Genomic DNA, 26,115 nt, shown 5'->3' with positions numbered 1-26,115 from the left:
TGCCATGTAATATATAGTTAAAAGATACATGATTCATGAATGAAGGGTTGTGATTAAAAGCATGCTACTTCTTTGGTGTTGAAAACTGATTATCAGCTTTTGTGGTAAAGCATCGTAGAGATTGCTTTGGAAATAACTCTTTATGTCAAATATGTGATGAGCAAAATATCTCTACGTATTTAATGAAGGATGTGAGACTAAAAACATGATTTTTTTTGATAGTAGAAAACATTACACATATTAAGAAATAAAATAAGAAAATTCAATGTAATTTAACTTCATAGTTTATAAAATTAAACCTGATACTTCATGGAATAAATTATATCTATAGTTCATGAGATAATTAGATAAAATGCTTTAACTTAGTGTATCACAGGATGAATTTAAAATAAATCTCATAACATTTTAGTCCTCAGGTTTTGTCCAGTGTGTTTTTGAAGAATCTGGTGGTCTAGAAAGTATTCTAGTTACATTTAGAATTAGTGTCACTAACCTGTTTGAAGGTCTTTTATTGCTAGCTAATGTATTCTGGGGAATGAGTGTTATGAACAGCTGAAAAATATTGCTTACATTTTAATACTTGAAATAAAAGCCCTATTTAGTAAGCAATATTTATTAGTGATTCTGTTTTGCATTTATTGGATTCTCCATTAAGAGCAAAGAATTATTTGACACTGGTCAGGGTATGGAAGAGATGAGTCCATTAAAAGAAAATCCTCATGAATCCATTGTCCACATTATGTACAGTAATCTGCCATCAGGACAGCCTAATGGCTGTGATGTCTAGCATCCCTCTTTGCTCTTGACAGAAATAAAGACAGAAAAATGGGAAGGCTTACAACGTGCTTATAGATGCCTTAATTAATCATTAAGAGATGTGCCTCATCCTGATTTTTTCATTTTTTGGTTTTTTGCACTGGCTTTTTGGTGTCCTTGCAAGTTTTTGTAGTGGGATTTCAGATAGGAGAGAACTTGTCTTTCTCTTGTAAAGTGGATGAAGGGATTTTGAAAGAGGGGTTAGAAAAGGCGAATCTTCAGGCTTTTAGCAAAGGGTATATATGAAGGTCTGGATCTATAAACGGATTCCTTTAAAATCATCACTATCCGCACAGCCCTGAAAGTCTGTGATTCCTCCAGAGGCACTGTTCCCTAATTTGAAGACCATTGCTCTGCCTACGGCTGAAACAGTAAGGATGGAACAGAGTGACAGACCAAACATAGTTTGTGGGTAAAACCTGCAGAACTTGGTAATAAATTCAACTGGGGTGGGGAATAGGAGAGGAAAATGTCAAAGAAGATTCCACTCCAGAGACAGGGAAGACTGAAGAACATGGTTTCATAATCTGTCTTTTTCACCTTGTTTTGTTTTAGACGTTGTGTTGATGGATATTTTATTGAGTTGACTCTAAACGTTTTGGCTAATTTTATCAAATATAAATGATTATTGGCATATAGTATTTCCAAAATGATTTTTCCTTTTAACGCGGTAGCTTTCCTCACCCTCAACACTCAAACCCTCTCAACAGTTTCTCAAAGGCTCAAAGGCATCAGATTTTGTCCTGACATGCGGAATGATTATATATTTGAGCTTATTAACATTAAATGTGGGAAGTGTATTCTTTTTTTAAGTTAAACACACTTTTAGATACAGTAGACCCTATATTGTTTTTCTGTGGCCTCTACCACGAAATGTAAAGAAAGAGGCCTATGTGCCTCGTGCACCTGGCATATAGTAAGTGCTCAATAAATAGTTGGGCGAGTGAAACACAGGACATTCCGTGTTTTTGTTTTTTTTTTTAATAAGACACATAAAAAGGAGGTATTTTCACACCCACGCTTCTTAGAATGTTTCTCCTAGACCCATTCTATTACATCTCCATATACAATCTTTTGCTATTAACAGGTGCCTATTCATGCCCCCAGGTTGTGAAAATCTTAATCACTCCTGTCGTAGGTCCCAGAGCCGCCTGATCTGCGGTCACCGGTTTCTCCAGCATTCAGGCCACCTTCAAGCAGGTGAGAGAGAAGTTACCCCTGGGTCCTTGGCCTGCTTAGTGTACCTATCTGATCCGCCCATGACGCACATTTCTGGGTCCCGCAAAGGCATGGCCGGTGTCACGACACCCCCCCCCCCCGCCCCCCTCGGGCCCATCGCCTGGATGGGAGCCTCCGCGGAGCCACCGCCTGCCTCGTCCCTCACCTGCGGACTCCATCCCCAGCCTCGGACCCCAGCATGCATTGCGCGAACCACTAGCTCCAGCCCCCAGCATGCATTGCACAGGCCTTGAGACCCTTTCCCCGGCATGCATTAAGCAGGCCCCGAGGCCCAGCACGCAGCACACGATGCGCAAGCAGCCCCAGCATGCCCTGCGCAGGCCTCGAGGCCCAGCACGCAGGGTGCGCTCCTAGAGCCGCCCCCCCCCCCCGCCTCCGGCGGCCCCAGCCCCCAGCATGCACTGCGAGGGCCTCAGGATCCCAGCAGCCTCGAGGCCCCAGGCTGGCCGGCGGTTAGGAGCAGGAAGGGTAGCGGCGCCGACTCTCGGGGCTGTCCTCGCCCGGCTCTCTCTGGCGTGTGCCGGCCGGACCTTCACCTCTTGGCCCGAAAAGCGGCCGAAGCAGCCGTGCGGCCACATCGCTGTGGGTGAGGGCGGGCGGCTGGGACCCTCGACAGCCCCCTAACTTTGAGGGGGGGGTCTGTCGAGCCGGGCGTGGGGGGAGGGGCCACGCGGCGTGGGCAGGGCTGGGGCGGGGCCGGGGGAGCAGGGCTGAGGTGTGGCGGGGGGAGGGGCCAGGAGCGGGGCTGGGGTCAAGGGTGCAAGGCCAGGGCGTCGGGAGCCGGGAAGGGGCTTTACTTCTGAGAGTTTGTGCTATTACGAGGATTCTCAGTTCTTTGCGTGTTGGAGAAAGCTCGTTGGCCAGACTCCCGTGGCCTCGTGTCTTTGCGTAAAGGAGAGCCCTGTGGGTACTCTTTCTCTCCTTTCTTCATCAGCGTTTAGTTTTATTGATCTTGATTCTTGTTCGTTTTCTGTTATATTAATTTCTTTTACTTTTAGCTTGTTCATAGCCTGGCTTCTTTATTGAACACATCAGCCTTCAAAATATTAAATGCGTTAAGGGCGCCTGGGTGGCTCGGTTGGTTGAGCCTCCGACTGGGGTTCAGGTCAGGATCTCACAGTTTGTAGGTTTGAACCCCCACCCCCCTCCCGCCTCGGGCTCTCTGCAGGGAGCCCACTTGCAGGCTTTTGTCCCTCTCTCCCTGCCCCTCCCCTGCTTGAGCTCTCGCTCTCAAAAATAAGTAAACATTAAATAAAATATTAAATGCATTCAGTACTCATACATTTTAATTTCTAAGTCTTAACTACTGTAGCTGGATCCACCAAATTTGAATATGTGATATTTTCATTGTGGAATGGTTCTAGAGGGTAATTTCCTTATTTTTAATCCATGGTTTACGTAGGAGTGCTATTTCAGGTTTCTAAATAGGGAGCACTTCTAAAAGTGCATTTTTGTTGACTTACGATTTATTTGCATTATATTGGAAAACGGGGTCTGCATAATATTGAGGCTGAGATTTGTGAAGTCTTGTTACGAAGGATATGGTCAGTTTTCATAAATGCTTTATATGATTTGAAAAGTGCATTCCTTGATTTTTATGTATAGAGTTCTTTGTTAGGTCAAGCCTATTAATTGTGAAGGTCAAATACTTCTGTTATGCCCAGAATTCGTGATCCCCAAAGACCACCAGGGAGCCGAGTCCGATGCAAAAGCAAAAGAGCCTTTATTCGAGCTAGCTCGAGCTCAGTCCCCTATCTGCACCGACGCAGCGGTGAGATACCAGGGAGAGAGAGAGAGTTTCACATGCACAAAGGTTTTATAGGGGTCTAGGGGCAGCCGATTGGCTGGGGAAGGGGCGTGGCCTTGGCCGATTGGCTGGGGAAGGGTCAAAGGTTTTATAGGGGTCTAGGGGCAGCCGATTGGCTGGGGAAGGGGCGTGGGCTCGGCCGATTGGCTGGGGAAGGGTCAGATTCCCGCTACGCAGGTCGCTGGGTGTGTTTTGATCAGGAAGCTTGAATGGGTGAGCGGGAGGTCACTCAAAGGGAGGAGGCGTGGTCTAGGTGAAGGACACAGAACAAGATGGAGCCGGCTGGCGTAGGCCCGCCCTTTCACTTCCTTTTTTTTTTTTTTTTTCTTTTTCAAGAGACAGGAACTTTTTAAAAAATTATTTATTTATTTAATTAGAGAATCCCAAGCAGGCTCCATGCTGTCATCGCAGAGCCGAATGCGGGGCTGGAACTCATTAACTGTGAGATCCCGGCCTGAGCCAAAAGGAGTCAGATGCTTAACTGACTGAGCCACCCAGGTGCTCCAAGGGTCAAATACTTTCGTTTACTTATTACTTTAGTTCACTTGATCTGTAAATCATTGAAACGGGTGTGTTAAAATAGCACACTGTCACTGTTTTTTTTTTTTGAAATGTCAGATTTTCTGTACTGTCAGGTTTTGTTTTATATGTTTTGAGGCAGTGTTAGGTATGTAAAAGTTGTAAGTTGTAGCTTCTTGATGGATTTTCCCTTCTATTATGTTGAGATGCAGTTACTCCTTCTTACTGCTTCTCCCTTACTTTGGTAGAATATTGTTACCAGTTTTTTTTTAATTAAATATTTATTTATTTTTTTAAATTTATTTTTTTAATGTTTATTTATTTTTGAGAGAGAGGGAGAGACAGAGCATGAACAGGGGAGGGGCAGAGAGAGAGAGAGGGAGACACAGAATGAAGCAGGCTCCAGGCTCCGAGATGTCAGCACAGAGCCCGATGCAGCGTCGGAACCTATGAACTGCGAGATCATGACCTGAGCTGAAGTGGGACGCTTAACCGACTCATCTACCCAGGCATCCCACCAGTTTTCTTTTTGTTTGCATTGGCATAGTATGGTGTTTTCTATTCCTTTATTTTTTTATTGTGGTAAAATACACACAACATAAGATTTATCACTTTAATCATTTTTCAACGTTTATTTATTTTTGGGATAGAGAGAGACAGAGCATGAATGGGGGAGGGGCAGAGAGAGGGAGACACAGAATCGGAAACAGGCTCCAGGCTCTGAGCCATCAGCCCAGAGCCCGACGCAGGGCTCGAACTCACGGACCGCGAGATCGTGACCTGGCTGAAGTCGGACGCTTAACCGACTGCGCCACCCAGGCGCCCCATCACTTTAATCATTTTTAAGCGTACAGTTCAGCAGCATTAAGTACATTCACACTGTTGTGTAACCATCACCAGCATCTATCTCCAGAATGTGTCATCATCCCAAACTGAAATTCCGTACCCCTTGAGCAGTAACTCCCCTATTACCCCTTTCTCCACTCCTCATAGCCGCTAGGAACCTCATATAAGTAGAATCGTACAGTATTTGTCCTTTGTGTTTTGCTTATTTTATTTAGCGTGATGTCTTCAGTCGAGGTTTATCCATGTGGTAGCATGAGTCAGAAAATCTCTTTGTGTGTGTGTGAGACACTTGGGTTGTTTTTGACTCTTGACATTGAGAATACTGTTGCAGCGAACATGGGAGTGGAAATGTGTCTTCGAGATTCTGTTTTCATTGCCTTTGGCTGTATTTCCAGACGTGGGATTGCTGGACCATATAGTAATCTCCTTTTAATTTAATGAGGAACTCCCTACTGTTTTCATAGTAGCTATGCCAGTTACATTCCCACCAGCCGTGCACGACGGTTCCCTTTTTTCCACATCCTCGCCGACACGTGTTATTCCTTTTTGATAATGGTCATTCTCACAGGTGTGAGGTGATATCTCATTGTGGTTTTGGTTTGCATTTCCCTGACGATGAGCGTGTCGAACACCTTTTCACGTACCTATTGCCCGGCCGTTTGTACGTCTTTAGAAAATCTGCCCATTTGAGTTGGATTGTTTGTTTTTTTGCAGTTGAGTTGTGTGAGTTTGTATATTTTGGATATTAACCCCTCATCAGAGGACTGGCAGGTGTTTTCTCCTGTTCCATGGGCTGCTTTTTTGTTTTGTCGATGGTTTCCTTTGCTGTGCAGAAGCATTTTCATTTGATGTGGTTCCACTTGTTTCTTTTTGTTTGTATTATTATTTATTTGTTTTTGGTGTCATTTCTTTTGGTGTTTCTTTTTGCTTTTATTATTATTGTTGTTATTTTTGCTTTTGGTGTCATCTGAAAAAAATCACTGCCAAGACCAATGTCAGGAAGTTTATCCCCTGTGTTTTCTTCTAGTAGTTCTATGGTTTCAGGTCTGAAATTTAAGTCTTGAATTCATTTTGAGTTAATTTTTGTGAGATAATGTGATTCTGTACCCAATTCCAACGTGTGTGTGTGTGTGTGTGTGTGTGTGTGTGTGTGTGTGGTGGGGGAGGGCGGGGAGGGGGGGTGTGGTTCTTACCACCAAGCAATGCCCAGACACCTGGTGATGTCCTGCAGCTCAGCTCACTTCTGACACTATCCATCTGGAGATCCCATCCTATCTCACGGGTTAAGGGCTCAGTCCTGTAACCGTGTACTCATCCTACCCCCTCCCCACTTCAATGCCAGTCTCAGGCCCAGGTTATCACCTGTGTTTCCGACTGACCAGCTGTAGATAGGAGGCTGTAATGACTCCTCTGTGGGTTCCATTACTTTGCTAGAATGGCTCACAGACCGCAGGGATAGATTTCATTTATTACCGGTTTGTTATAGATGGGTATAACTCAGAAACAGCCAGATGGAAAAGAGGCCTGGGGACAAAGTAGGGGGAAAAGGCACGGGGCCTCTATGCCTTCAGGTGCACCACACTCCCTGAGTCTCCATGTGTTCACCTGCTCAGAAGCTCTCTGAAACCTATCCTTTTGGGTTTTTACGGAGGCTTTATTGCATAGGAACGATTGGTTAAATCATTGGCAGTTAATTCCACCTGCAGCCCCTCCCCTCTCCCCAGAGGTCAAGGTGGTGGGGCTGAAAGCTCCAACCCTCTCATCAGTCATGTGGTTGGTTGGTTCTCTTGGCAACCAGCCTCCATCTGTAGGTGAGGTCCAAAAGTCAACTCAATGTAGCAAAGGACACCTTTATCACTGTACTCATTGAGGATATTTTGGGAGTTTTAGGAGCTTTGTGCCAGAAATGAAGACAAAGACCAAATAGATATTTCTTATGAAGTACAGTATCACAGAGGTGTGAGACGGTGGTCCAGTTTCGTTCTTTTGCATGTGGCTGTCCAGTTTTCCCAACCATTTGTTGAAGAGACTGTCCTTTCCCCATTGTATATTCTTGCCTCCTTTGTCATAAATTAGTTGACCGTGTATGTGTGGGTTTATTTCTGGGCTCTCTGTGTGTCTGTTTTTATGTCAGCAGCACACTGTTATGATTACTGTAGCTTTGTCTTATAGTTTGAAGTTAGCTTCTAGCTTCAGTGTTTTTTTCTCAAGCCTGCTTTGGCTATTTGGGGTATTTTTTGGTTCCATACAAATTTTAGGATAATTCTGTTTCTGTGAAAAATGCCATTGAAATTTTGATAGAGATAGTACTGAATCTGTAGATTGTTTCGGGTAGTGTGGACATTTCAATAATAGTAATTCTTCTAATCCATGAGCACAGGATATATTTCTGTTTGTGTCTTAAATGTCTTTCATCAGTGTCTTAGAGTTTTCAGTGTTCAGATCTTTCACCTCATTCGTTAAATTTATTCCTAAGTATTCTTTTTTGATTCACTTGCAAATGACATTGTTTTCTTAATTTCTCTGATAGTTTGTTGTTAGTGTGTGGAAACACAAATGACTTTTATGTCTTGATTTTGTATCATGCAACTTGATTGAATTTGTTGGTTCTAACAGAACTAATCTTTCCCTCTTCAAAGCTAGCCCACAACAGATTGTTGCGAAATAATAAGAAACGTATATATTATAGGTCTCTGATCCTGGTTCCTGATGCAGGACTCCTAAATCCCTTGCAATTTTTTGGGTGATAGGAGTTTTTCATTTTGGTGGTGGTGGTGGTGGTTGTTCTTATGAGGTTCCTCTAGGCAGGCTCTTGGAGGCTTCTGGAGAGGGGGGCTATGTTATCAGAAAGACCCAGCCATGATCAGGAGCTTGACATTTGCAGCCCTTCCCATCCCTCAGTGTCTAGAGAGGGAAGAGGGGCAGGACGTGGAGTTAATAGGTGGTCGTGCCTGTGTGGAAGTCCCCATAAAAACTCCAGTAAGATGGGGTTCAGAAAGCTTTCAGTGTGGTGAGCACGTTCACATACTGGGAGGACGGGTCCCATCTCCACAAGGACAGAAGCTTCTGCACTCGGGTGTAGACTTCGACCTATGTATCTCTTCATCTGGCTATTCATCTGTATCCTTGATCACATCCTTTAATAACTGGTAAATTTATGTCAGTGTTTCCCTGAGTTCTGTAAATGATTCAATTAAATGGGAAGGGGGTCCTGGAAAACTAATTTTTAGCCAAGTCAGACAGACGTTGCGGGTCTCCTGGGGACCTCCGACTTGCGATTGGCATCTGGAGTGGGGAGCAGTCTCCTGGGATTGAGCCCTTAACCTGTGGGGTCTGACATGGTCTCCGGGTAGGCAGGGTCAGAACTGAGTTAAATTGTAGGACACATGGCTGTTGTCACAGAATTGTTTGGCATGGGAAACCACTCGTTTGGTGACCGGAAGTACCTGGGTGTGGCAAATAATGTGAAAGGAAAAGAGATATATCGGAGGAAGACTCAGTTTTTCCAATTCTGCTCCACATCACCCTGATACTCTGTAATTTTTTAAGTCCTCTTGTCAAAAACTTAAAAAAAAAACCTTAAGATTTTGAATGGGGTTTTATTGAATGTAAGGATCAGTCAAGAGACAAGTGACATTTTAATGTCTTTCTATTAATGCTTAGCTCTTTTGATCTTCTCTAGTACGTGTTTGTTTTCTCTTTGTTAAGTTTCTTCTCTAGGTTTTTTTCTGAAAAGTTTGTTTCCAGTTTTATCGAAGTATATTTGACAAAAATACTGTATATATTTAAGGTGTAGAATGTAATGATTTAGCATACATATGCATTGTGTAATGATTGCTGTGAGTAAATTCGCACATCTGTCACCTCGCAGTTACACGTGTGTGTGTGTGTGTGTGTGTGTGTGTGTGTGTACACGGTGAGAAGCTTATACTCTCGGCAAATTTCAGGTATACAACATGGTATTATTAACTACAGTCACAGTGCTGGTGTTCACCTTAAAAGTAAAAACTACCAGTTATCTTACCAACAAAAGATGGGTTTACTTGGGAATAAAAGAGAATTGCAATCCAGGACAAGCAAGCTGTGGCAAAACCCCAGGCAAGTCTGGGGAACAAAGAAGAGGTACACTTTTTTAAGGAGAAAAGCGGTAAGTTGGGAAGCTGTTATGAGCTAAAAGTCCACTGGAGTAAACTGGGAGTTCAGAGTGTGGTGGCTTCTCATTGGCTGAGCTGTTGTGAGGGGCTGGCGGGGGGGGGGGGGGTCGGGGGGAATGAGGAAATTGTCTCTTCCTTCTGCCAGAGTAGCAGAGTAGTATCCACGGGCAAAGGTAAGGTCAAGTTGGTCTCTTCCTGTTGGGTCTGCAGTTGCTAGGAGTGGTAGGGCTGAGATCTCCCCCTGCCGAAACCCCCTGACCACAATTTTACGCTGTACGTTAGCTTTCCAGAACGTAATCATCTTGTAACCGAATGTTTGTATCCTTTGACCAGCATCTCTCTGTCCCCTCCATCACTCATCCATCATTTGATTCTCTAGGAGTTGAGCTTTTTTTTCTTCTTCTTCAGATTCCACATATAAATGATACCGTACAGTATTTATCCTTCTCTGTCTGGCTTATTTCACTTAGCAGAACATCCGTGTTCATCCGTGTTGTTGCAATGGCCTGAATAATATACCATTGTATACATAGACCACATTTTCTACATCCATTCATCTGTTGACAGATACTTACGCTGTCTCCCTGTCGAGGCTGTTGTGAATAATGCTGCAGTGACCATGGGGGTGCAGATACCTCTTTGAGGTGCTGATTTCATTTCCTTTGGAGGTATGTCCAGAAGTGGGGATTGCTGGTCATGTGGTAGTTCTATTTTTAATTTTTTGAGGAATTCCAGAGTGATTTCCATAGTGGCTGCGTCAATTTAATCTCTCCTATCAGTGCACGAGGATTCCGTTTTCTCTTCGTCTTCGCCAATACTTGTTATTTCTTGCCTTTTCGAGTCTAGCCTCTCTAACAGGTATGAGATGATATCTCTTTGTGGTTTTGATTGGCATTACCCTGATGATGAGTGGTGTTGAGCGTCTTTTCATGTCTGTTGGCCACCTGTGTGTCTTCTTTGGAAAAATGTCTATTTAGGTCCCCTGTCCATTTTTTCATCCAATTATTTGTGGGATTTTTGCTACCGAGTTGTAGGAGTTTGTTACATATTTTAGATATTAACTTCTTGTCACATCTATGGTTTATGCACTTTTTATACCATTCTATAGATTGCCTTTTCATTTTGTTGATTATTTCCTTTGCTCTTCGGAAGGCTTTAGTTTGATGTTGGCCCCACTTGTCTATTTTTGCTTTTATTACAAGTGCTTTTTTTGTCATGTCCAAACAATCATTGCCAAGGCCAATGTCAAGGAGCTTTCCCCCTCTGTTTTCTTTTTAAAAATTTTTTTTTTAACGTTTATTTATTTTTGAGACAGAGAGACACAGAGCATGAACGGGGGAGGGGCAGAGAGAGAGGGAGACACAGAATCGGAAGCAGGCTCCAGGCTCTGAGCCATCAGCCCAGAGCCCGACGCGGGGCTCGAACTCCCGAACCGCGAGATCATGACCTGAGCTGAAGTCTGACACCCAACCGACTGAGCCACCCAGGCGCCCCTCCCCCTCTGTTTTCTTCTGGGAGTTTCACCATTTCAGGTTTTCAATTTAGGTCTTTCATCCATTTTCAGTTAATTTTTGTGTATGGTATAAGATAAAGGTCTAATTTCATTCTTTTGCATTGGAATATTCAGTTTTCTTAACACCATTTAGTAGAAAAACCTATCCTTTTCCCATTGTATGTTCTTGGTGCCCTTGTCAAAAATTAGTTGATGTGTATATGTGTAAGTTTATTTCTGGGCTCTCTGTTCTGTTCCGTTGGCTTATGTGTCTATTTTTATGCCAGCACCATACTGTTTTGATTACTATAGCTTTGTCATATACCTTTTAAGTCAGAACATGTGATACCTCTAGCTTTATTTTTCTTTCTTAAGATTGCTTTGGCTATTTAGGGTCTTTTGTGGTTTCATACAAATTTTAGGACTTTTTTTTCAATTTCTGTGAAGATGGCATTGGAATTTAGACAGAGATAGCACTGAATCTGTAGACCATTTGGTGTAGTGTGGACATTTCCATTATATCAATTCTTCCATTCCATGCTCGTGGTAGAGATTTCCATTTATTTGTGTCTTCTTCAGTTTCTTTCATCAGTGTCTTAGAGTTTTCAGTGTACAGGTTTTTCACTTCCATGGTTAAATTTATTGCTAAGCATTTCATTCTTATTGATACTATTTGTAAATAGGATTGCTTTCTTAATTTCTTTTTCAGATAGTTTATAGTTAGTGTCAAGAAATGCAATGAAATGTATATGTTGATTTTGTATCCTGCAACTCTACTAATTCATTAGTTAGTTCTAACAGCGTTTTGATGGAGTCTTTAGCATTATATATATATATATATATATATATATATATATATATATATATATATATAGCATCATGTCATCTGCAGTTAATTTTACCTCTTCTTTTGTAATTTAGATGCATTTTATTTTTCTTGCCTAATTGTTCTGGCTAGGACTTCAAGTACAGTGTTGAATAGAAGTGGCGAAAATGGGCATCCTTTTCTTATCTTTGAGGAAGGGTGTTTACTTTTTCACCATCGACTATATATAAAATTATCTGTGGTCTTGTCATATATAACCTTTATTATGTTGAGGTATATTCCTTCTGTGTCTAATATGTTGACAGTTTTTTCATCATAAGAGGATGTTGAATGTTGTCAAATGCTTTTTCTGTATCTGTTGAGATGATCATATGGATTTTTATCCTTCATTCTGTTAAGGTGGTGTGTCACATTTATTGATTTGCATATTTGAACCATCCTCACAACCCAGGGGTAAATCCCACTTTATCATGTTGTATCATCCTTTTATTGTGCTATTAATTTGGTGCGTTTTTTTGGTTGAGGGGTTTTGCTTCTGTATGCCTCAGGGATATGGCCTGTAATTATATTTTCTTGTTTCCTAATCTGACTTTGGGATCAGGGTAATACTGGCCTCATAAAATGACCCTGGATGTGTTCTCTCTTCTTGTCTTTTCTTTTTTTTTTTTTTTTTTAATGTTTTTTTTAACGTTTATTTATTTTTGAGACAGAGAGAGACAGAGCATGAACGGGGGAGGGTCAGAGAGAGGGAGACACAGAATCTGAAACAGGCTCCAGGCTCTGAGCTGTGAGCACAGAGCCCGACGCAGGGCTCGAACTCATGGACCACGAGATCACAACCTGAGCTGAAGTCGGATGCTTAACCGACTGAGCCACCCAGGCACCCCTCTTCTTGTCTTTTTCTAGAAGAATTTGAGAAGGATTGGCATTAGTTCTTCTTTAAAGGTTTGATAGGATAATGTTGGCATTAATTGCTATGAGCTTTCCTCTTAGAACTACTTTTGCAGCATAGCATAGTTTTTGGTATGTTGTATTTCCATTTTCATTTATTTCAAGATATCTTTGATTTTCCTTTTGATTTCTTCATGGACCCAATGGTTGTTTAGGAATGTGTTGTTTAATTTCTACTCACTTGTGAATATTTCAGGTTTCCTCCTGTTTTTGATTTCTAGTTTTATAACATTGTGTCTGGAAAAGATATGTGATATGATTTCAAGGCTTCTTTAATTTCTTAAGACTTCTTTTGTGGCCTCATATGTGATCTATCCTAGGGAATGTTCTGCATTCACCTGAGAAGTATGTATATTCTGCTGCTCTTTGATGGCGTGTTTTCCATGTATCTGTTATATCCATTTGGTCTAAAGTGTAGTTCAGATAAAAAGTTTCTTTGTTGATTTTCTGTCTGGATGAAGATTTATCTGTTCTGAAAGTGGAGTACTAAAGACCGCTATCTATTATTACTCCATTGCTATATATTTCTACCTTCAGATCTGTTAATATTTGCCTTATATATTTATGTTCCCTAACGTTGGGTGCCTATATGTTTACAGTTGCTATATCCTCTTGATGAATAGATTCCTGTGTCATTATATAATGGCCTTCTTTGTCTCTGGTTGTAGTTTTTGACTTAAAGTTTATTTCATCTGATATAAGCCGCCCCCCACCCCCAGTCTTTTTTGGTTACTGTTTGCATGGAATATCTTTCTCCATCTCTTTTCTTTGAGCCTGTATGTGTTCTCAAAGTTGAAGTGAGTCTTTCGTAGGCAGCATACAGTTGAGCCTTTTTAATCCAATCAGCCATTCCATCTTTTTATTGGAAAATTTAGTGCATTTACATGTAAAATAATTATTTGCAGTTAACATCTTGTTAAATGTTTTCTGGCTATTTTATAGTTCCTTTGTTACTTTCTCCCTTCTTTGCTATCTTCCTTTGTGGTTTCATGATGTGGTTTGATTGTGGTTTGGTGTGCTTTGATTCCTTTTTTTTACTTTTTATGCATTTACTATAGGGTTTTCCCTGGTGGTTACCAAGAGGCTTACATACAACCCCTTATTGTGATGATAGTCTGTTTTAAGCTGAAAACAATTTGACTTTGACTGCATACAAAAGCTCTATCCTTTTACTTCCCTCTCCCACATTTTATGGTTTTGATGTTACAATTTACATCTTTTTATATTATGTATACATTAAAAATTATTTTAGCTATAGTATTTTTAATACTTTTGTTTTTTAATCATTATACTAGAATTATGTGATTTATATACCCTCATTATGGTGATATTCTAAATTTGTCTACATTATCTTTACCAGTAAGTTGTAAGTTTTATACTTCCATGTTTTCATATTACAAATTAGCACCCTTTTATTTCAGCTTGAAGTGTTCCCTTTAACATTTCTTATAAGGCAGGTCTAATGGAGATGAGCTCCTTCAGATTTTGTCTGTCTGGGAAGACCTTTATCTGTCCTTCACATGTAAAGGACAGCTTTTCTGGGTACAGTATTTTTTGTTGGCAGATTTTTCCTTTCAGTACTTTGAATATATCATTCCACTCTCTCCTGGTCTGCAAGGTTTCTGGTGAGAAATCCCCTGATTGCCTTACGGGAGTTCCCTTTTATGAGATGAGATTGTTTTGTCCCACTATTTTCAAAATTCTCTCTTTTGATTTTTGATAGTTTGAATACAGTGTATCTTAGTTAAGTCCCCTCTGTGTTGAATCTGTATGGGGATTTTTTTTTTAAGTTTTTATTTAAATTCCAGTTAGTTAACATACTAGTTTCAGGTGTAGAATTTGTTGATTCAACACTTATATAAAACACCCTGTGCTCATCACAAGTGTACTCCTTAGTCCCCATCACCTATTTGCACCCATCCCCCACCCATCGCCCCTCTAGTGACCAGCAGAATGTTCTCTATAATTAAGAATCTGTTTCTTGGTTTTCCTCTCTTTGTGCCCCACCATGATCGTTTGTTTTGTTTCTTAAATTCCACATAGTGAAATCATATGGTGTTTGTCTCTCTCTGACTAATTTCACTTAGCGTAATATATTCTACATCCATGTCATTGCAGATGGCAAGATTTCATTCTTTTTTATGGCCGAGTATCAATATCCCATTGTGTATTTGCACCACATTTTCTTTTTCCAATCATCAGTCACTGGATACCTGAGTGGGCTCTTATTAGCTTCATGCACCTGGACGTCCCAGCTTTCTCCCCAGATATGGGCAATTTATAGCCATTGTTTGAAAAAACGTTCTCCTCCTTTCTCACTTCTTCTGGGACTGTCATATCCTAATATTATTTTACTTGATAGTACCCCACATATGTATAGGCTTTCTTTAGTCTTTTTCATTCCTCGTCCTTTTTCTCTGATCGCATAATTTCAAATGATCAAGTCTGCTGTTGATGCTGCTGCTTTTTTTTTTCATTAATTGTTTTCTTCAGCTCCAGAATTTGTTTGGTTCCTTTTTATGGTTTCTCTCTCTCTGTTGGCCTTCTCAGTGTGTTCACATTTTGTTTCCCTGATTCTGTTTAGTTGTCTGTGTTCTCTCGTAGCTCACTGAGCTTCCTGAAAACAGTTGTTTTGAATTCTCTGTCCAGAAATTCATATGTCTACGTTTCTTTGAGATCTGTTAGGGGAAAATTACTGTGTTCCTTGGGTGGTGTCATGTTTCCTAATTTTGTGGAAGCCCCGTGTTGATGTCTGCTTTTGGTGGGGTGGTCTCTCTCCCAGCTTTAGGGACCGGCTTTGATGGTTAAAGACCACGTGCAGGTGGGTGCAAGGGCACTGGCTTGGGGCAGGGGGCGGTTCTGGCTCTGGGAACGACCCTGCAGCATAATGTCCACATAGCGTCTTCAGAGAAGTCAGTGTGGGCATCGATTTGTCCCCCTGTGAGGGCTGTTATGGTTGAGGGGATCCCTCTCAACTCGGGGTCTGGCTGCTGAGTGCCCTGTTAGTGGAGGCAGCACTGGTGTCTGACGTGTGGGCGCTTTGGGAGTGACAGAAGCTTTGGGGTCTGAGTAGCTGGTTACCCCACAGTGGCTGCCGGGCCTGCGACGTGGATGCCTGCAGAGTGGCCACGAATCGGCCTCTGCCTCTGCGTCGTGCACACAACTGGAGCACTTTGGGGCGCCGGGATCCACGGTACGTGTGGGGTTGCCGTGCGGGGGAGCAGAGCGGCAGCCCCTTCTGGGGGGAGGGCTGCAGCAGTGTCTCCACGCGGAACGGTCCGTGGTAGTGGGGGCTGTTGGTTCCCTCGGTGGCTAAGGCCACTGCTGCCCTCTGTGGAGCAGCACGCTGGGGTCCACGCGACTCACACTGTGGGATCCTCCCTATGAGCGCCGTGAGGGGTCTGCGGCTGTTGTGGGGGCCGCTGAGATCCCCGGTGACGAAGGCTCCCAGGGTCCTCTCTGCAGAATGTGCCACTGGAGACTGTGATGGCAGCCCCTGTGTGGCTGATGCTGACAGCCCGGCTCCTTTGTCCTCAGCAGGTGTCTCAGTGCAGCCAGTCTCCGCAGGGGTCCTTCTGTGCAGTTACTCTCTTCTGTCCTCCGCTGTGTGGCTGCCGGTTCTCAATTGGACTCTCCAGCCCCCCGGGCCTTTTTTGCACGTAGCTAGCTGTCTGTTCTTTTTGTGGGGGGACAAAGAGTGGGTTCTCCTACTCCATATCTTGCTGATGTCCAGAGGCCTGATCTCTTCTCTGTTTTTTTCTATTTTCTTTGCATTTATAAAGTTTTGCTTTTTCTGACTTCTTAATTTAGCCTTTTTTTATATGAGATCTTAAAGCTTTTATTTACCTATAAGTACTTCTTTAGATGTATCTCACAAGTTTTAATACTTGATATCTTAGCATCTAATTGTTAATGTTTTGGATTTTCATCGTGATCCCTGAGTTACGTAGGTGTTTCCTAATTTCTGGATTTATGAGATTTCATTTTTTATTCCTTTATTTCTAATCTGGTTGAATTGTGGGCGTGGAATTTGGACTGTATGAAGATAAATTATTTGAAATTTGTTGAGATCTGCATTATGACCAAGTAGTGGTTAATTTTGAAACTGTGCCGTGTGCACTTTAAAATACATGCATTCTCTGGGGCGCCTGAGTGGCTGAGTCGGTTGAGCGTCCGACTTCGGCTCAGGTCATGATCTCACGGTTCGTGGGTTCGAGCCCCACGTAGGGCTCTGTGCTGACCGCTCAGAGCCTGGAGCCTGTTTCGGATTCTGTGTCTCCCTCTTTCTCTGACCCTCCCCTGTTCATGCTCTCTCTCTCTCTGTCTCAAAAATAAAAAATAAAAAAATGTTAAAAGAAATTTTTTTTTAAATACATGCATTCTCAGGGCGCCTGGGTAGCTCAGTGGATTAAGCATCTGACTTCGGCTCAGGTCATGATCTCACGGTTCATGGGTCTGTGCTGACAGCTCAGGACCCTGGAGCCTGCTTCAGATTCTGTGTCTCCCTCTCTGTCTAACCCCTCCCTTGCTCATGCTCTGTGTCTCTCTCTCTCAAAAATAAACATTAAAAAATTTTACTAAAAAAATACACGCATTCTCCATTTCTTGAGTTGTACACAGTGTATTTATTAGGTCATAGTTTTAAATTAGATTAGTAAAATCTGTATCCTTGCTAGTTTTGCTTTTGTTTTGTTTGGTGCCAGAGGGGGTTGGCCTGATTAACTGAATTTGTCACAATACTTCATTATCATGCTATATTTATTTGTTTCTCCCTATGATTCTGTCAGTTTTGAATTGTGTATTTTGTATCACATATTTTGAAGTCATGTTGTAGGTGGAAGTTCAGAACTGTTTCATTTTTCTGGTGAAATGAACCTTAATCATTATATAGTGAACTTCTCTAGATCTAGTGACTCTTTCTGCCTTACTGCCTATTTTTCTGATATAAATATAGCTATAATATCTTCATTTTGCTTAATAGTTGTCTGGTATATCTTTTTCCTAGCTTTTACTGCATCCTTTTGGTATCCTTTTGTTTTAGATATTTGTCTTTTAAGTAAGATCTACCTGGATTTCTCTCCACCCCCCGGTTTTTCTATCTTTGTCTTTGTAGAGAATTTAGTCTACTTGTAGTGACTATAATTATTCATATGTTTTGGTTTATTTCTGCCACCTTATGTTGTGGTTACCATAGAAATTTTAAGATGTATGCTTAACTTACCAAAGTGTCAATTTAACCAATTTTAATCTTCCTGCAGAAAATACAAGGATCTTAATTTAATTTTGATCATCCCCCCTCCTGACCTGTGCGCTGTTGTTATAGAGTCTGGTTCCACCTCACTTTTAATCCCCCAAGAAATAATTACTGCTTTATGTAGTTAGTGTTCATTTAGATTTACACATATTCATTACTTCTGCTAGTGATTATTTCTTTTATCTTAGACCTGTCATCTTGGGATAGTATTCCTTCTTTTTTAAGTCCTTGTGGAGTACATTTTATTTGTCTATTGATTTTATTTGCCTGAAATGTCTTTATCTTGCCTTTATTTTTTGAAACACATTTTTGCTAGGTATAGAATTCTAAGTTGACAGCACATAGAACATTGGTGATGTTATACTGTTGTTTTAGGGGTGGGTGTGCGCATGTGTGCACATGCATGTGTGCTATAAAGAAGTTCATACTTAGTCTCATTTTAAGTAATCTGTCTCTGGCTACTGTTAGGATCTCCTTTTTGTCTTCGGTGTTCTACAGTTTCACTGTGTTGAAGGGGTGTGTGTACATATGCATGTGTACACTTATATATGTGTATGTTCATATATATGAACATATGCGTTAGAATTTGTGGAACTCTGTGAAACTGTAGATCAGTGTCTGGAAAACTCTCGGTCATTATATTCCCCATTATCTCTCTTTTTCCAGACTCCTGATGAGTGTTATGTCAGATTTACCATTCTACCGTCTCTACTGTTTAACCTGTCCTCATTTTTTCCATCTCTATACCTTGATAATTTGTTCAGATCTACCTAAATAAAAGGTGGGTACTATTTGGGAAAGGGAAGGAGGGATTGAATATTATATGGACAGCCTACTGAAGTCAACCACAGTTATCCTTTGTTTATTTTTTTGGTGTTTTAAATCCCTGTTTTGTATAAACACAGAGTTGTGTTTTGCTTCTGATATTTTGAAAGGTTCACGCATTATTCCAGTTTTTCTAGACTTACGACATAGAATATACTTTAACCTTTATTTTGTTATCTATGCACTTTAGGTATCATCCGTTGACTCCATGTTGTGAAATGAAGAAATTAGAACAATTCTCTTACCTTTGTTTTCTTTATTGCCATATTTTTGCCTTCATCTCTATGCAAAAATTATTGCATACATTTTACAAGAAAGGTCCGTGGATGATATCTTTACTGAATTCTGCACATGTGAAAATGTTAGCTTCATACTTACACGAAAACTTGGCTCTGATAAAATTCTTAAGCCACTCTTTTCTCCTGAGGAAATGTTCTGGCATTTGAATGTTGCTGTGGAGAAGTGTGAGGTTGACTTGATTTTTTCACTTGTCTTCTAGGAAAAAAGAATAACTCATTTGATTTTTTTTACCAACTCATTTTGATTTTGTTTAAGAGTGAGATTGAACAACTTTTCTCTTTTTTTTTTAATGTTTGGTGGTGATGGTGATAGCATGAAAGTATAAGCCACTCCACAGTTAAAGTAGCTGTTGGGACTGATGTCTCCTCTCTAGTAGTGGCTGGCAAATGATGGCCTATTGGTTGAATCTGGCCTGCCACCTGTTTTTCTATGTCTACAAGCTGAGAATGGTTTTTATAAAGGAATAATGACAAGCAGTTTGATGATAGGTAACACTAACTTTGAATCCCAATCACATAAAATGTTGTCCTTCTCAAAAGAATTCTATTTTTTTCATTAAAAGGTTTGTATTGGGGTGCCTGGGTGGCTCAGTTGGTTGAGCATCTGACTTGTGATTTTGGCTTGGGTCATGATTCCAGGGTCGTGGAATGAGTTTAATGCTCTTACCTTCGTTTTCTTTATTGCCATATTTTGTACGGCAATATCCCCTCCCTTCGAGTCCTGCATTGGTCTCCGCGCTGAGCAAGGAGTCTGCTTGGGATTCTCTCTCTCTCCCTCTGCCTCTCTTCTCTGCTTGTGCTCGCTTGCTCTCTCAAAAAAAAAAAAAAAAAAAAAAAAAAAGGCTTGTATTAAAAACACTTATACTCAACTATTTTTGTACATTGAATTTCATCAATGAAACATTTGTGGAAATTTGTTTTATCTTTTGTTGTATGACTAATACATAAGTAACATCTTTGATTTTTGCCTTCTGGTCCACAAGCCTAAAAGGCCCTTTGGCCTTTTAGAAAAATTTTGCCGACCTCTATTCTGTTGCAAATCCAGAATGGGTTTGATTCAGGGATGCTTTTGAATCTAGTGGGAGTCTCCCTTGGATTCGTCTCCTTGTCTCAAGTGTGGGCCCCAATTTTGTAGCCTTCAGTTCTTGGTTGCAGTAAATAATCTTTCTGTGGCCATTCCTGGTACTCTTTGGGTCTGATTTCTACACTCTGAGTCTCATCACCAGATAGACCTGTCCCGTGTTGATACTGCTGTTGTTGGCTTCATAGCTAGCGTAGAACTCTCTATCCTTTCTATTCCAGTGAGAACTACTCTTGCCTCTGGCCTATTGCAGTCATAGTTGATTTGTCTGATGCTGAGTCACATGACCATTAAAGCTTTTTCCACCCTACATGGATTCTAGGCTAACATCTTGCCTTACCTTAGTTACAGTATACTTCCACACCTGGGCAGAACATCATCGTTTTTTGGAAGATTTCTGGATCTTGTTAGATTTCCCTCAGGAATCAGAAAACAAGCCTTTCTTTTTCTTATTTCAAAACCCACTCCCTTTTGTTCTGTCTGAAGAATGCTGGTGGTGTATGGATATGGCCTTTTAGTACTTAGTGAATGGTGAATGAGTTTAATAGCTTCAGCCACTGGTGATGTTAACTACCCTACGTTCTTTCTGATGATTCTTCCTGAGGGGAGGCTCTTAAACCTTATAATTACCTTTAGTATGGAGTAGAAGGTAAATTGGAATTATATGCACACAAACCCGTCTTTGTAAGAAGGAAAAAGCTGCCTTAGAGGATGTTATAGAATACAGAGACTGCCCTGAGAGGGATAGCTAGCCTCATGAAGGGTCAGGAAATTCTGCGATTTGGAGAAAATACTTGAAGGTCATGGAGATGTTAAATTAAGCCTAGTGGGAGGATGGGAACCACATATGCAGGTTTGAAACTGGTAGTCATAGCTGTGAAAGCATCCTTTATGTTTAAAAGATAACATGAACGTGTATTTTGCAGCCTGTTATTTCAGAGTCCTGTTTAGAAAAAAAAATATCGAAAATATACCCATTGACGTGATGACAGATGAAGACATGAACCGGGAGAAAAGCAACACAAAAGCAAGGTAAAATAAGATATAACCAAGTTAAAATTTCAATACTGTATGCTAGCGGTAAGCCCTTCTGACAGTGAAAAATGCCAAGTGTCCTGGGAGGAGTCCTGGGAGGATCTGATGATGGTGCCGGCCTTTATGACGGAGTGGTCCTTAGGCGTGGTGCCGGCAGGACGGGCGGATTCACGCCGGCTCCTCGCTCCTTCCCCAGCCCAATCCTGGATGTGCCAAAAAGTGAGAGAGGAGTTGATGGAAATGAGAAAGTGACCAAAAACTGAAAAGCCCCGGGAAGGCAACAGGTGCTTAGTTGTTGGTGTCGATGGTGGATAGAAAACGACAGCTCAGAGTGGAAGAGGCAGCGCAGAGAGAGTGGAGAGGAGGTTGGAGGGACCCTGTGTTTTCCTTTTTCGCATTCCTCTCGGATCAGCATCCACTCGGGAAGAAAAAGGAAACGCTGATGGGCTCAGGGTCTCCTTCCTGAAATCCCACTGAGCTGGTAGGAGGAGACTACAAAGGAACGAACCCACAAAGGACGGAGGGAGGAGACAAGAGCATGTGGGAGACACCGGAGTAGTTCTGGGAGACCAGAGACACGGTTAAGTGACTACGGATTCCGCAGAGAGGACACAGAACACCCCAGGCGGTGGCAGGCGAAGCCCGGAAGCAGCTGCTTCACCCCTGCGTCTCTCCCCGCCCCTCCTCTTCCCTCCCCTTGGTGAGCATGCTGGGGCTGAGGGGGCAGTGGCAGTGAGAGCAGGAGCTTGGGAGTTTGTAGAAGCAGCAGGTAGAAGGCAGGTGCCCTTCCTTCACCTCACTCGGCCAGGAGAGTGTTTCTTCCTTCATTCCGATAGGAGAGTTCCGGGATGTGGGGACAGCAGACCCAGCTGAGGGTAGATTACTGTCCCCGGGTCAGAGGCGACTTTGGTATTCTTCCTCTGCTTGCCTCTGAGAACACTCACAGCCAAAGGTAAGAAAAGTGTCCTCTGGGAAACTGACCAGACAACAGGAAAGATCTACACCTAATGCCAGCGGGGAAAACCTCCGATTATCCCACAGTGAAATCTGCCATTTGACAGCATCCACCAGAGCATGAAGAGTGGCCCCACAGCTTGATCTCGGTGAGGATTCTTAAACACGAATGGGTGACCCGTGACCATGTGAGGGAAGTTTATAGCTTGATAGAAACTCAAATCACAGAAGCCTAACATGGATCGTCAGGTGACCGAGGAAACAGCAAGGGGAGAATTAAAAATGAGGAACATTTGGAGGCAAAATATCTTTTGGAAATTAAATATATAATAGCAGAAGTAAAGCTGAGGAAATTCTCCAGAAAGAGAATAAAAAGGTAGAGAGAAAATTGGGGAGTAGGAGGTAGAGGAAGATGGTGGTGTAGGAGGACGCTGAGCTCACCGCGTCCTGCAGATCACTTAGATTCCACCCACACCTGCCTAAATAACCCAGAAAACCACCAGACGACTATCAGAACAGATTCTCCGGAGCCAAGCATAGACGAGAGGCCCACGGAACAGGGTAGGAAGGGCAGAGAGGCGGTGCACACTACATGGACTGGCGGGAGGGAGCCGGGGCGGAGGGGCAGCCCGCTGGCAAAGCAAAGCAGAGGCCCCGAGTCTGGCTTGCAAAAGTGGAGGGCCCGGACAGAGTGTGTTCTGACAGCAAGTGGGACTTAACATCTGGAAGGTTATAAGTTGACAGCTCTGCTCAGAGAGCGGGAGGGCTGGAGGACAACAGGAGGGAGAGTTGTTGAGCCCCGGACGACAGAGCTCAGCTTGGTGGAGAACAAAGGCGCTCGCCAGCGCCATCTCCCTTGCCCATCCCCCAGCCAAAATCCCAAAGGGAACCAGTTCCCATCAGGGAACTTGCTTGCACTGCGCAAACACCCAACGCTGTGCTTCTGCGGATCCATCCCTCCGGCGGCGGGTCTGACTCCCTCCCGGCGCCACAGGGCCCCTCCCGAAGCAGATCACGGAAGGAAAAGCGAGCTGAGCCTGCCCCTCCCACCCTCATGCACCTTGCCGATCCACCCCAGCTAATACGCCAGATCCCCAGCACCACAAGCCTGGCAGTGTGCAAGTAGCCCAGACGGGCCACGCCACCCCACAGTGAATCCCGCCCCTAGGAGAGGGGAAGAGAAGGCACACACCAGTCTGACTGTGGCCCCAGCGGTGGGCTGGGGGCAGACATCGGGTGTGACTGAAGCCTCGCCCACCAACGCAAGTTATTCAAGACAGTACAGGGGAAGTGCCCTGCAGTCCCGCACCACTCCAGGGACTATCCAAAATGACCAAACGGAAGAATTCCCCTCAAAAGAAACTCCAGGAAGTAGCGACAGCTAACGAACTGATCAAATACGATTTAAACAATATAACAGAAAGTGAATTTAAAATAATAGTCATAAAATTAATCGCTGGGCTTGAAAACAGTATAAAGGACAGCAGAAACTCTATTACTACAGAGATCAAGGGACTAAGGAACAGCCAGGAGGAGCTAAAAATGCTGTAAATGAGCTGCAAAATAAAATGGAGGTGACCACAGCTTGGATTGAAGAGGCAGAGGAGAGAATAGGTGAACTAGAAGATAAAATTATGGAAAAAGAGGAAGCTGAGAGAAAGGTAAAAAAATCCAGGAGTATGCGGGGAAAATTAGAGAACTAAGTGATGCACTAAAAAGAAATAATCTACACATAATTGGTATTCCAGTGGAGGAAGAGAGAGGGAAAGGTGCTGAAGGTGTACTTGAAGAAATCATAGCTGAGAACTTCCCTGATCTGGGGAAGGAAAAAGGCATTGAAATCCAAGAGGCACAGAGAACTCCCTTCAGACGTAACTTGAATCGATCTTCTGCACGACATATCATAGTGAAACTGGCAAAATACAAGGATGAAGAGAAAATGAAAGCAGCTAGGGATAAACGTGCTCTAACATATAAAGGGAGACTGATAAGACTCGTGACGGATCTCTCTACTGAAACTTGGCAGGCCAGAAAGGAATGGCAGGAAATCTTCAATGTGATGAACAAAAAAAAAATATGCAGCCAAGAATCCTTTATCCAGCAAATCTGTCATTTAGAATAGATGGAGAGATAAAGGTCTTCCCAAACAAACAAAAACTGAAGGAATTCATCACCATTAAACCAGCCCTACAAGAGATCCTAAGGGGGATCCTGTGAGACCAGAGACATTGCTACAAACATGAAACCTACAGACATCACAATGACTCTAAACCCATATCTTTCTATAATAACACTGAATGTAAACGGACTAAATGCGTCAACCCAAAGATATAGGGTATCAGAATGGATAAAAAAACAAGACCCATCTATTTGCTGTCTACAAGAGACTCATTTTAGACATGAGGATACCTTCAGATTGAAAGTGAGGGGATGGAGAACTATTTATCATGCTACTGGAAGCCAAAAGAAAGCTGGAGTAGCCATACTTATACCAGACAAACTAGACTTTATATTAAAGGCTATAACAAGGATGAAGAAGGGCATTATATAATAATTACAGGGTCTATCCATCAAGAAGAACTAACAATTATAAATGTCTATGCACCGAATACGGGAGCCCCAAATATATAAACAATTACAAACATAAGCAACTTTATTGACAAGAATGTGATAATTGCAGGGGACTTTAATACTCCACTTACAACAATGGATAGATCATTTAGACACATGGTCAATAAATAAACAAGGGCCCTGAATGATACACTGGATCCGATGGACTTGACAGATATATTTAGAACTCTGCATCCCAAAGCAACAGAATATACTTTCTTCTTGAGTGCACATGGAACATTCTCCAAGATAGATCGCATACTGGATCACAAAACAGCTCTTCATAAGTATACAAGAATTGAGATCATACCATGCATACTTTCAGACCACAATGCTATGAAGCTCGAAATCAACCACAGGAAAAAGTCTGGAAAACCTCCAAAAGCATGGAGGTTAAAGAACACCCTACTAAAGAATGAATGGGTCAACCAGGCAATTAGAGAAGAAATTAAAAAATATATGGAAACGAAAATGAAAATGCAACAATCCAAACGCTTTGGGATGCAGCGAAGGCAGTCCTGGGAGGAAAATACATTGCAATCCAGGCCTATCTCAAGAAACAAGAAAAATCCCAAATACAAAATCTAACAGCACACCTAAAGGAAATAGAAGCAGAGCAGCAAAGACACCCCAAACCTAGCAGAAGAAGATAAATAATAAAGATCAGAGCAGAAATTAAAAATATAGAATCTAAAAAAACTGTAGAGTAGATCAATGAAACCAAGAGTTGGTTTTTTGAAAAAATAAACAAAATTGATAAACCTCTAGCCAGGCTTCTCAAAAAGAAAAGGGACATGACCCAAATAGATAAAATCATGAGTGAAAATGGAATTATTACAACCAATCCCTCAGAAATACAAGCAATTATCAGGGAATACTATGAAAAACTATATGCCAACAAACTGGACAACCTGGAAGAAATGGACAAATTCCTAAACACCCACACACTTCCAAAACTCAAACAGGAGGAAATAGAAAGCTTGAACAGACCCATAACCAGCGAAGAAATTGAATCAGTTATCAAAAATCTCCCAATAAATAAGAGTCCAGGACCAGATGGCTTCCCTGGGGAATTCTACCAGACATTTAAAGCAGAGATAATACCTATCCTTCTCAAGCTATTCCAAAAAATAGAAAGGGAAGGAAAACTTCCAGACTCATTCTATGAAGCCAGTATTACTTTGATTCCTAAACCAGACAGAGACCCAGTAAAAAAAGAGAACTACAGGCCAATATCCCTGATGAATATGGATGCAAAAATTCTCAATGAGATACTAGCAAATCAAATTCAACAGCATATAAAAAGAATTATTCACCACGATCAAGTGGGATTCATTCCTGGGATGCAGGGCTGGTTCAACATTTGCAAATCAATCAACCTGATACATCACATTAATAAAAGAAAAG

At 42.1% G+C, this 26,115-nt stretch overlaps 1 protein-coding gene across 1 annotated transcript in view; it reads left to right on the top strand.

Moving 5' to 3' along the window:
- The first annotated feature begins 2,451 nt into the window (after window positions 1-2,451).
- The window catches only part of LOC123586590 (dynein axonemal heavy chain 14-like), a 47,587-nt gene continuing 23,923 nt past the window's right edge, over window positions 2,452-26,115 (top strand). Inside the window, exons 1-2 of the mRNA XM_045455815.1 lie at window positions 2,452-2,641; window positions 21,036-21,141. Of these exons, the coding sequence (XP_045311771.1) occupies window positions 2,452-2,641; window positions 21,036-21,141 (296 nt within the window). The remainder of the gene's footprint in view (window positions 2,642-21,035; window positions 21,142-26,115) is intronic.

Source organism: Leopardus geoffroyi, chromosome C3, assembly GCF_018350155.1.
Source record: "Leopardus geoffroyi isolate Oge1 chromosome C3, O.geoffroyi_Oge1_pat1.0, whole genome shotgun sequence".
Taxonomy (NCBI): Eukaryota; Metazoa; Chordata; class Mammalia; order Carnivora; family Felidae; genus Leopardus; species Leopardus geoffroyi.
The sequence above is the reverse complement of the archived record's forward strand: the minus strand, read 5'-3'. Positions and strand labels throughout refer to the sequence as shown.